The following is a 12,619-nucleotide window of genomic DNA, read 5'->3' on the forward strand; positions in this document are numbered from 1 at the left end:
ATGCTGATGCTTGACTTTCTACAGCAACACACACACACACACAACCACACACGAAGCCACACCCACCTGTCTGTCCGTCTCCCGTCCTGCCTCATCAGCTTTACTGAGATAGAAGCGTAATTTGTCTCCACATTTCTCACTCAGCTTCTCCACGATGTTGATTGTTCGCTTACACAGCGCCTGGCCCATCGGGTCAAAAAACACGAAGATCAGATCTGCCTGCTCGCCTGAACAACACACACATTAAACAAACACTGCAGTGAATTACGGTTTGTATTGTTATTTCGATCCATTTCCATGCATTTTATTCCTTTCCCTGTTATACAAGTTACTACCAAACACTGATTTTCCTCACCAAAAGACGTAATGGCGCCGTTGACGTCGAACGGATACACCATGTCTCCGTCCACCAGCCCGGGGGTGTCGACAAACGTGACCAAGCTGAACTTCTTCTGCTTTGAGGTGGAGATTTCTGCAGAAAGGTAGTCCATGAGTCCTAGAACACAGAAACAGCTTACCAAAATATGTACATACAGACTTAATAAGTGGATGTACATAGTAATACATAATCACTTCAAAAGTAATGATGGAATTCATGTGCAATAAACCAATCATGTGCTAGCAAAATAAATAATGCAAATACCGGTCATTAGGTATTAATTCAATGACATAACATGAGGTTTGGCAGCGAGAAGGCTGGTCTGAGCATTTCAGAAGCGCTCACACGCGAGAGTCTCGGGATAGAATGGCGTGAAAAACAAAAAACATTCGATGAGAACCGGTTCTATTGTCAGAAACACTTTGCTGAAGGTAGAGCTCAGACCAGAATGCTCAGATCAAGCTGACAGGAAGGCTATGGTATCTGAAATAGGTACTCTTTACAACTGTGTTGAGCTGAAAAGCATCTCAGAAAGCATAGCATGTTTGACTTTAGGGCGGGTGAGCTGCAATAGCATAACACCAATTACAAAAAAATTGAAAATGAAAAAAACAGAATGCAAATCTCAAAACCCATATTTTATTCACGATAGAACATAGAAAATGTATAAAATGTTTAAACCATTTTATAATATGTACCATTTTAAGGAAAAATTAAGGTCATTTTAAATTTAATGGCTGCAACACGCCTCAAAAAAGTTGGGGCAGGTCCATGTTTTCCACTGTGTAGAATCTCGCTTCTCTCTGTATACATCTGGGAACTGAGGAGACCAGATGCTGAAGTTTTGAGAGAGAAATGTTTCATACTGTATGTCATACAGAATTCTAGCTTCGCAACAGTTCTGGGTATCCTTTGTTGTGTTTTTTGTTTCATGATGTACTAATTGTTTTCAATTAGTGAAAACCAGTTCAGCAGTTGAGATTTTCAAATCATTGCATACTGTTTTTATTTACATTTTACCCAGTGTCCCAACTCTTTTGGAATTGGGGCTGTAGGTGACCACATGTGGTTTTACTCCTATCAGCCAAGAAAAAATGTTTGCCTGTTGCCTGCTGTAGGCTTTATTAATTGCTGCATTGGTACCACTTGATTTGCGGATTGGATCCCCTTGAATATGGAGGTGTTCCTAATAAAAAAAGTGGCCAATCGGAATGTATCATATATCGAAATATCTGTTAGAGGGTACGTATAAACCAAACTGGACTATACAGAAAAGCTGCTACAATGAAGCTAGAAATTCTTCTTAGCTCATTAACATTGTAGTGGATGTTTAATTAGTTGATTGAAGAATATTACGAAAAATAAGTATAAAATAATTATTGTATCTTATCATATCAAACAGCATCATTACATCACTATGTTCCCTAAGTGATACGTCTTGTCAGGATGTAGCCACACTCTGTGTTACAGCAGGAGGTCTGTTGTCATGGTTGCCCACAACAGCTCTTCAACTGGCAGCTTTAGTGCCGAGCCACATAAAGCTAGCCAGTGAAGAACGACTGTGAAGCAACGCCGGACCAGCTAGCGCCTGTCACTTCGAACCCATGAGCAACTCTTTCTACGATCATGAAGCATAACCAGACTTCTCATTTATTCCTTCTTTGTATACGAGTTAAATATTGTATTTAATAATATTAGACCACATCAAAATGCAAGGAATCTTTTGCAGTTTGTGACTTTTTGATACGCTCCTAGACCTGTAAAAATTATAATTCTAGTAGGGCTGGGCAATATGGCAAAAAATGAAAATCCTGTTTTTTTTCAGAATGTTTGATCGATTCACAATTTCGATTCAAAAAATAAAAAAGAAAGAAAGAAAATAATAAAAGAAAAAACTCAAACAACTTAAAACGTTATATATTAAAGAGCATGAAGTAACATTCTCTTTATTATTAATTAGAAAAATCTGGTTAAGAAACCAAGTATTTTAGTGGGTATGCCATAAATAAAGTGGTAAACATGGCTTTAATAAATCTAAAACAAATTCTCTAGTTAAACATCTTTGCAGAAGATTTGAATGAATATTGTGCCATTTGAATTAAACATGAAACATTTCTAAACACAGAGCAAAAAAATAACCATTTTAACCAACATAAACATTTTAGATTTGCGCCTTAGTCGCTAATGCTGGAATTAATTAGCGGTGCAGCCGCTACCGATGGACTTTTGCCGTATTTTGCATTTCACAAAAAGATTGTTCGACGTCTGGCCTCTCAAATCCGGACCATTTCCAAACCACAGAGGAAACGTTACTACCTCTCTTTGGCACGAGGTCATCCTGACGTGAAGAGCCGTCCGCCTCCATGATGTTAGATGCTATTTCTACAATACATTATTCGACATTATACAATAAGATTTGCTCTCATACATAATCGGATAATCAGATGTGGCATCATACGGTCGGACGATATTGTATATTGTATTGTAATGACAATGTATCTGATTATCTGAAAAAAAATAAGTTTTACAACGTAAATTTGCGTAACTGAAAAAATCAGGGGGACAAAAAAAAAATAATCGCCCAGTTTTAATTCTAAGTAAACATTATAAAAACTGTGATCACAACACTGACCTCGAATATATATCTGGCAATATCTTGATTTAAGACTTTTAATAATTGTTTTTGTGCCCCGGTAATAAGCCCCGCCCTAAAATCAACAGTAAAATATATTTCAGTTTCGTTACATTATAATAGTAATTTAGATGATCAGGAAAACCCTCGTAAAATGTTCTATTACTCATATCCTGGGGTGCAAATGGCGCTAAAAATGACAAACTGCCGCTTTAAGAATCCCTCTGTGAGTTTAATAGGAACACTGAGGTTCTTTCAGTACAGCAGGAGCAGGTGGTCATGCGCCCCTACAAATCACTGTCCTGTTCCTGCGCTAATCAACATTCTCCGAGGTTGCTGCTCTCCTTCAATTCCTTAAACACGACATACAAGTTGACATACACAAGGCTTACAAATCAACAGGAACTGCATATGTCGAACACCATCTATATTTCCTCAGCATTAAGGCCGGCAGTCCACTCGCATTTCCCGGGGGCAGGGCGTAAATGGCACGCCGAACTCCCTGAGCAAGCAGGACTTTAAATAGCCCACAGGAAAATTGATTTAGCATCAAGAGGCGCTCGGCTACACGTGGCATTCCCTAAACTCTGCTCTTTAAACTCACTGAAAAGAAGAAAGGCAAATTACTGGCATCTAGGCGAACAAGGTGGTGGTGGATGAGTTGGTTAGTAGAACTGCAAGGGATTTAGTGTGCTCGGGGAAAGGTCAAAGGTCATTAAAAAAGCTGCGTCATCCTAGCACGGCAGTGCGCTAAAGCCAGAGGAAAGGCATGCATTATGTACACACTATAGACCTAGCTAAAAGCTAACAGACCAGGCCACGCCCAATCTTGAAATCACTTCAATCGATTGTTATATCCGTCATCCTGGTTCAGTGTTGAGGTTAGGAATCAAATCATTATACCTCATTTTCTCTAAATTCTCTGTTCGTCTTTTAAACTTTATTTTTCCGTTTACGCATCTGAAATCCAACCCGACGTTCCCTGCCCCACCCAAAGCACACGCTACGCTATAGAAAAACTATACGTTACACCTACAGGCGCAGACACGCTAGAAAACATTAAATGTAGATATTTAAAGTGTTTCCAGACCTGCAATTATTTAAAACAACCCTGTCTGTCGCAATATCGCCATGCATAAGCTCCGGCTAGTTTCGTTCATTCAAGATACTATAAAAACATTTCCGGCCCTGAAATTAGCCACGCCCCTTAAAAAATTTATAACACGCAAAAAAAAAAAAAAAAGAGGGTACGTTGGGTCACATATAAGAAGGGAGAAATGCAATTCACCTCACAGGCAGCAGAGGGCTGTGAAAAAAAAATATTGCAAACCGCTTCTTTAAGTCATGAATAAGAACGTTTGACGGAGAGGTAAAAACGACAGACTGTATGGCATAACAGTGAATCACAGATATCCCTCTTTTTTTTCAGCTCCTGTGCCGAGTCGGCGTGACTCAGTCCGCCTCGAACTGCACCTACTGATGAACCTACTGCCTATGACACTCGGACACTGTGGGGTTATTATACACTCGGATGGAAAAAAAAAACGGCCAGGGCGTAATAAAAAAAAAAAAATAAAACAAACAAGAAAAGAAACAAAAAGTGAATAAAGGAATTCAGAGCAGAGGGAAAGAAAACTTTATCAATTCTAATCATTACTTAGCAATTATAATCAAAGCAGCCGTTACGCGAGATGCAGGTCTGTCATCGTGTTCCTATCTCTGTAAAAGGTTTGAGTGCTGATGAATATGAGTACAGACGAACGAGGGAATGAGTCAGGATCAGGGATTAGTCATGGCTTTGATAGGTGCACACCTCCGGCGTTAGATGGCGTACGAGCTACGCGTTTTACACGAGAAAGAAACGTGGCATTGACAACAAAAATCCTAGATGTGAGGATCAACAAACAAAAAATCATAAAAATCATAAAACCCACACAGAGGCTCAGAATGCTGATCAAACTTGTAAAAAAAGAATTGTACCTAAGCCATTTAAATAAGGGTCTAATTCCTACCTTTAAACTCCAGGATCGGGCGGAAATGTGGGTAAAGATGCAGTGTGGCATTGCCCTGTGAGCAAAAGAGCGAGAAAAAGAAAAATGAGACGGGGTGAGGAAACAGGCCGGCGATACGGAGGAGGGAAAGTGGTGATGAGTAGAGCAGAGCGCTGACTGTGTGGAGAAACGAGCCAGGTCCAGCTAGAGGGAGCCTCCCTTCTCTCTCTCTCCCTCTCTCTCTCTCTCTCTCTCTCTCTCTCTCTCTCTCTCTCTCCGTCAACGTCACAGTCAGCTGCAGCTCCTCTCTTCCTCCAGCTCTCTCAGTTCACCCTCTTCCTGCATTTCGCTAAAGATCTCGCTTTACAGCCCTCCCTCTGGTATAACTCTATTATTTATCTCCCATTCAGTGTGAATGACAGAGAAAGCGAGAGATAGAGAGTGTGAGAAAGAAGGAGAAAGAGACATGTATGCTGTAAAATGACACTTTTAGACATCCCAGAACACAGCAACAACAATACGCTCAACTCGTACGCAGATTTCATTTCCAGAAAATTCTACAACAGGATTCGCCATTATTTCTCTCGAACGCTTATTTCTGTGCGTAGAAATGTGACGTGCATTTAAAAAAAAAATCCCTTTCGTATTTTTTTCTCAAACACACACGATTTTACTTCGACTTTCATCCGCATGATTACTTCAACTTCCATTTCCGGCTCTCGGATGCTCGATTTTTTGCCAAATTTCATCTACAGTGTTTTCTGGATTTTTCCATTTTATTTGCAGTTTCATCTCGAATGCCCAGTTTTGTCCTCTTTGCTTTCTCAAGTTCCTGATTTTGTCCCAAATCTCCCAATGAATATGAAAACGGGCATCACCTATTGTATTGATTTAAGTGCAAAACCCAAAAAGCGTCACCCAAGAAAGCGTAGCCGATAGACCTGATTTGGGATAAATAGAACCGAGTGCAAATGAACTAGAAAAAATGGAAGACAAAAGTAAAAACCCGCCGTAACGGATCGATTCTTTTCAGTAGTACATTTCCGTCTTTACGGCAATTCGAGAACTACTTTTGCGTTTATTTAAAAAATAAAAAAACAACAACAAAAAAAACCCCCACTAAAGATAAATGTCAAAATCACAGCATGAGATGTCTGGCAAAACCCCACAATTATTAAAAAAATAGAACTTACGGTTAACGATTCTCGTTTCCTTCCACTGGTTACGAACGTGAAACCTTGCGTTTCTATGGCGACGCCCGTTTTCTGGATGTGCTCCTCGACATACCTGAGATAATTACGAAAATAGATTAAATTCAGGACAAAACTGTGCCTGTGGATACGCTATTTATGCAAAAGTATTGGGACACATACATTTTCCAGCCGTATGTAATATTTCACCAAAATGTTACCTCAAAGTTGGAGGCACATAATTGTACAGGATGAAATTTTCCCCCTTATTCGAACTACAAGGCCCAAAAAGAGACTGATGTAGAAAAGATTTACCAGTTTATAAAGGAGCTTTTCCCAGCAGAGTGATTACCCATAATCATCACTATGATCTTCTTTCGAGGGGACAGCAATCTCAGGCCCAGCCTGGAGGCCATTTTCACAAGACCTAAGAAACGTGTACATACATATACACACACAATAAATATAAAGCTGTCAGGCAGATCAGATTTTCCATTGAAAATCTTCCAGAAGGAATAAAATAATGAAATTCGTTTTGTCCGTGTGCTTCATATTGCGTCTTTACAGTCAGTCAGCAATTCAGAACTGACAGATGTGCTGAAGTGCTGGCAAGTGCTTTATCTGGCGAATCGTTAATCACAATGCATTATAAACATTATCATTTCACAGGAAGAACTGTAATTAAACACCATTCGCATCAATCCAGCTATCAATTTTTAATACCCTCAACATATTACACAGGGTCATACGGAAGACTGGAATATATTCCAGGGGACTCAAGGTGAAGGACCCCAAGGTGAAGGGGTACAAACCCACCATGTGGCACAATTCAGATCAGTTCAGTTTAGTTCAATTCAATTCAATTCAGATCAGTTCAGTTTAGTTCAATTCAATTCAATTCAATTCAATTCAATTCAATTCAATTCAGATCAGTTCAGTTCAATTCAATTCAATTCAGATCAGTTCAGTTTAGTTCAATTCAGATCAGTTCAGTTTAGTTCAATTCAATTCAATTCAGATCAGTTCAATTCAATTCAATTCAATTCAGATCCGTTCAGATCAGTTCAGTTTAGTTCAATTCAATTTAATTAAATTAAATTCAGATCAGTTCAGTTTAGTTCAATTCAATTTAGATCAGTTCAATTCAGTTCAGTTCAGTTCAGTTTAGTTCAATTCAATTCAATTCAGATCAATTCAGTTTAAATTAGTTTAGTTTAGTTTAGTTCAGTTCAATTTAATTTAATTACATTCTCCATCCTGTTTAGTCTATTTCAGTTCATTTCAACTCAATTCCGTTAAATTTATTTTAAGCCAGTTAAATTTCAATTCAATTCAGTTCAGTTCAATTCAGTTTAATGTAGTTCAATTCAGTTCAGTTCAATTTAATTCAGTTCACTTTAGTCTAGTATAGGTAAGTTCATTTCAATTCAATTCAGTTTAATTTAGTTCCATTCAATTCAGTTAAATTTAATTCAGTTCAGTTTAGTTCAGTCTAGCTTAGTCTATTTCAGTTCAGTTCAGTTCAATTCAATTTAGTTCAGTCCAGTTCAATTCAATTTAGTCTAGTTTAGTTCAGTTCAATTCCAATTAAGTTCACTTAAATTTAATTAAGTAAATTTAGTATAGTTTAGTTTACTATAGTTTAGTTTAGTTTAGTTTAGTTTAGTTTAGTTTAGTTCAGTTCAATGAAGGTTTATTTGTATAGCGTTTTCAACAATGGACCTTGTCCCAAAGCAGCTTTACAGAAATAAAGAGGTTATAAAATATGCATGAGCGAGTCAGTGGTGACTGTGACAAGGAAGAACTTGCAGAGACGTTATGAAGAAGAAACTTTGAGAGGAACCAGACTGTAAAGGAAACCCATCCTCATTTGGGTGGCAGCGAATGTCCATTAATTATTGTTGTTGAGGTGTTCTATACAGAATGTCATCACGATCGTATAATTTTAATGAAACACTATAGACTGAAGATCACTGATGTTTCACAACTTGTGCTTCGTTAAAACATACGTTTTTGGTTTTGGTTTGTCCATAAGCCCCAGATATCAGTGAGGGGTGAATTTCAATGCCATCACAGGAAATCTTTCTGTTTCCATTTTTCATTATAAGAAACAATCTTACACATTCTTTTATTACCACTTCATCCCTGTAAAGCTGCTTTAAGACAATGAACATTGTTAGAAGTGCTATACTAATATAAATCGACTGAATTGAATACAAGTTTGAGGTTTATGTAAGCAGATAAATGTTCATTTTGCTATATAACTGTAGTGATATTACTCTCATTAGTATTTATTATTACTGCATTCATAGCCTTTACTTTGTCACATATACATATATATATATACTGTAGCAGAGTACTTTTTTTCTTTGCATATCCCAGTTTGTTAGGAAGCTGCAGTCAGAACACAAGGTTAATGATGATACCATGCCCTAGAGCCCTGCTCAAGACCCCAACGGCTTATAGCTCACTACTATTACTACTAATCATCATCATCATCATCATTAATCACTTTTTTGGCCAAATATGTTGAGTATTAATTTTTTTTTTAAGTGCTTTATGTTCATCATTTCCCACTTTATTTGTCTCTTTAGACTTTATTGACATTTCTCTTCAGATACACTGATCGGGCATAACATTATGACATTATAACATTGTAACATTATGAGCAGTGCAGCGAATACCACTATCTCTTCATCATGGCACTAGTTAGCGCCCTTCCTTCTTTCTTTCCTGCTTTCGTTCTTTCTTCCCCCTCTTTCTTTCCTTCTCTTTCCTTTCCTTCCTTCTTCCCTTTTCCTTCTTTCTTTCTTCCCTTATTTCCTTGCATTCCTTCTTTCCCTCCCTTCCTTCTTTATTTCCTTCTTTCTTCCCTTCTTTTCTTCCTTCCTTTGCTCGTTCTTTCCTGCTCATTAATTTTCTTACTTTCTTTCCTTCGTTTTCTCTCTCCCTTTTTTTCCTTTCTTTCTTTCTCTTTCTTTCTTACTCTTACTGATTATGTCTTCATCATGGCACCTGTTAGTGGGTGGTATTTATTTAGCAGCAAGAGAACATTTTGTCCTCAAAGTTATTGTTAGGTGCAGGAAAAATGGGTGAGTTTGAAAAATTGTGACGTCTAGATGTCTGGATCAGAACATCTCCAAAAACTGCAGCTCCTGTAGACTGTTCCTGGTCTGCAGTGGTCAGTATCTATCAAAAGTGGTCCAAGGAAGGAACAGTGGTGAACCGGCGACAGGGTCACGGGGGGCCGAGGATCACTGATGCACATGGGGAAAGAATGTTGGCCCGTGTGGTCCGATCCAACAGACGAACTCCTGTAGCTCAAACTGCTGAAAAAGTTCATGCTGTTAATGATCGACAGGTCAGGACTGTTTTAGCAGCAAAAGGGGGACCGACACAATATTATGCCTGATCAGTGTTAAATGCAATACAAACGCACCTACAAACTACATGTAAAATTCAAGTCATCCAGTTCTATTTATTATTATCACTTTTCTGTGAAAGAAAACTTTTGCTTTCACTGTCAAAGAAACTCAGGTAACAGTTCCTTCACATAAACGTACACTGAAACCTTACCTAGCTTATATTTCGAGTAACCGTAAAAGACCTAAAGAAGATATCTTCTTGTTCTTAAGCACAACAAAATCTTTCTAGTACCACAATATCTTATAGGCTCATATATATTACATCTGCAGATACACTGAGGATTAGAATAAGAGAGCACTGGTATATAGTAGGATTAGATTTCAGGCTCTAGTTTATCCTTTAATTATAGAGTGACAAAATGCCTACATGACAGCAAATGTAGGTAAAGACAAAATATACAATACCTAAAACAGAAATTTGTATTCAAACAATATGATGAGGATGATGATGATGATAATAATAATAACAACAATAATAACAACAATAATAACAACAATTCAGAGACAATAAACCGCATTGCAACACTTTCACTTTCAAAACACCCCCTTCCTGACTTGTTCAACATAAAATTAAGCCATTTATAAATAATAAATATAAATACATAAGTCTTTATCCTTGAAAGAAGTTTATTTCTGAGTATCAGGTTTCAGTAAGAGCTCCATGCAGCGTTCACTGACTCTACACTTGTCCTGGGAATAAATGACACTGCAGTGTATTTACCGTTTTCCTCGTCGGTATACAGACTGTGACATTCTTGGAGAATTCTCTCGCTCGGGGTAGTTATGGCTGTTTCCAAAATGTTGGTCACTGAGCGAGGTTTTCTATTGCCCGACATGTTGCCCCCGACTAGGAACTCCTTATAACGAGCAGAAGTGCAGGGGGACCATTTAGAGCGTGACACCAGGGCCCAATGGATGCTCCATGCGGCGTTTTAGCGCCTCCATTCGGGCAATTTCGACGTTTTAGTTTCGTTTTAATATTTGTTTAAACGCAAAATGAAGATTGGGCAATAAAATCAAGCAAATAACACGCAATCGGGCGGTATCGTCGATATCGATACCCCAATTATTATTGTTTAGTGTGTTATTATATGATACACCTGTCTATATGATGTTTATTATAAAGCTTTATAATAAATATCAATAAATAATATGAAAATCCAATCATATTTTATTTGTCACACCTTCATACAGAGTAAGGCATGTAGTAAAATGTTTTTACGACTGTCCAATACTGAAAAAAAATAGAAATATATAATATAAAAAAGATCAAATACTGTATAATAATAATATAAAGTTAAAAAGTAAGGACTAGTTTTGTTTTTATGGTGGGAGAGGCTCTGGGTTACTCATCAGAAGGTCTGGGGTTCATGCACCACCAGTGAAGGTTCCTGGTTACTGATCAGAAGGTTGGAGTTTATGCTCTGGTGTTGCCAAGCTGTCATTCTTGGGGCCCTTGAGCAAGGCCCTTAACTCTCTGTGCTCCAGGGGCTCTCTCTCTCTCTCTCTCTCTCTCTCTCTCTCTCTCTCTCTCTCTCTCTCTCTCTCTCTCTCTCTATGTCCCTCCCTGCTAGTTTCTACCTACTCTAATTAACATACACACAATAGACATGTGAGCGAAAAAGTCACAGAACTTTATCATGGAAGTTTCACACTGAATATTTCATATCAAACATCACATCGCTCTCGTTATTATTCCTAATAACTCAACTGTGTTTACCAGGAGGCCCTCGGTTATTCAGGTCTAATCATGGCCGGCTCGGACCACTTCTTCCTAACAAGCTTCACTTTGCTGCAGCATATATTTAAGTAGAAAAAAAAAACCTGAAACAAGAAATAACTCGTCACACAAACTCTATTTAAACTGTCCTGCTTTTGCATATTCCTTGACTTTTATTCGTTTTTGTGTAAAAAAACAAACAAACGAAAGGATGATGACAATTCTGCTTCCCTGAAAAAGGAATGTCTTCCTTGACTCACCTGCTGTTAAAAAAGAGATTCATACGGCACAAACATGACCGAGTGACAGAGCGCTGACTTGTTCATTTGTAACACAGGCACAGAGGAAGAAGAAATAGTTCCCTATTCATATTAATGTAAATAATAAACATAAGTAGGATCAATATTTTCATGTAAGTAAATCGATGCGCTCTGTACAACACCACCATACTATAGATAATGGGGTAGTATGATAAGCATTGATATTTTTGATGCTGGTATTTGATACACTAATGTCAAAAGTATCGAAAGTATCGATATCTAAAAGTATCCAAACTGCTCGGGTCTGTTCAGCTCGTTTTCTGCTTGTTGCTTAGAATAAAAGTGGTGTGACTCTCCAGCTCACATGTCTATTGTGTATATGTTAATGAGTGTATAGAAACTAGCAGGGAGCGACAGACAAACAGACAGACAGACAGTAGGTAGGTAGGTAGGTAGGTAGGTAGGTAGGTAGGTAGGTAGGTAGGTAGGTAGGTAGGTAGATAGATAGACAGACAGACAGACAGACAGACAGACAGACAGACAGACAGACAGACAGACAGACAGACAAACAGTTGATAGATAGATAGATAGATAGATAGACAGACAGACAGACAGACAGACAGACAGACAGACAGACAGACAGACAGACAGACAAACAGTTGATAGATAGATAGATAGATAGATAGATAGATAGATAGATAGATAGATAGATAGATAGATAGATAGATAGATAGATAGATAGATAGATAGATAGATAGATAGATAGATAGATAGATAGGCGAGTTTATAGATGGATAAATATGTGTGTGGACAGACAGACAGACAGACAGACAGACAGACAGACAGACAGACAGACAGACAGACAGACAGATAGATAGATAGATAGATAGATAGATAGATAGATAGATAGATAGATAGACCAAACACTCAGCAGTTGAATATCGGGTCGTAGTGAAAGTATTTTTATTTACACACCACCATACAGATTTGCTGTACCACCACAGAATGCCCTCAATGCTAAA

General features: G+C 38.0%; 1 protein-coding gene across 1 annotated transcript in view; it reads right to left on the reverse strand.

The window, feature by feature from the left end:
- Window positions 1–10,510, reverse strand: part of LOC310718532 (uncharacterized protein) — a 20,496-nt gene extending 9,986 nt beyond the window's left edge. Inside the window, exons 1-6 of the mRNA XM_083527419.1 lie at window positions 10,339–10,510; window positions 6,508–6,619; window positions 6,196–6,289; window positions 5,024–5,078; window positions 356–496; window positions 67–227 (exon numbers count right to left, since the gene is read on the reverse strand). Of these exons, the coding sequence (XP_083383545.1) occupies window positions 67–227; window positions 356–496; window positions 5,024–5,078; window positions 6,196–6,289; window positions 6,508–6,619; window positions 10,339–10,453 (678 nt within the window). The 5' untranslated portion in view covers window positions 10,454–10,510. The remainder of the gene's footprint in view (window positions 1–66; window positions 228–355; window positions 497–5,023; window positions 5,079–6,195; window positions 6,290–6,507; window positions 6,620–10,338) is intronic.
- Window positions 10,511–12,619: the final 2,109 nt, after the last annotated feature.

This window comes from Silurus aristotelis (genome assembly GCF_946808225.1).
Source record: "Silurus aristotelis genome assembly, chromosome: 23".
In the NCBI taxonomy this organism is placed as follows: Eukaryota; Metazoa; Chordata; class Actinopteri; order Siluriformes; family Siluridae; genus Silurus; species Silurus aristotelis.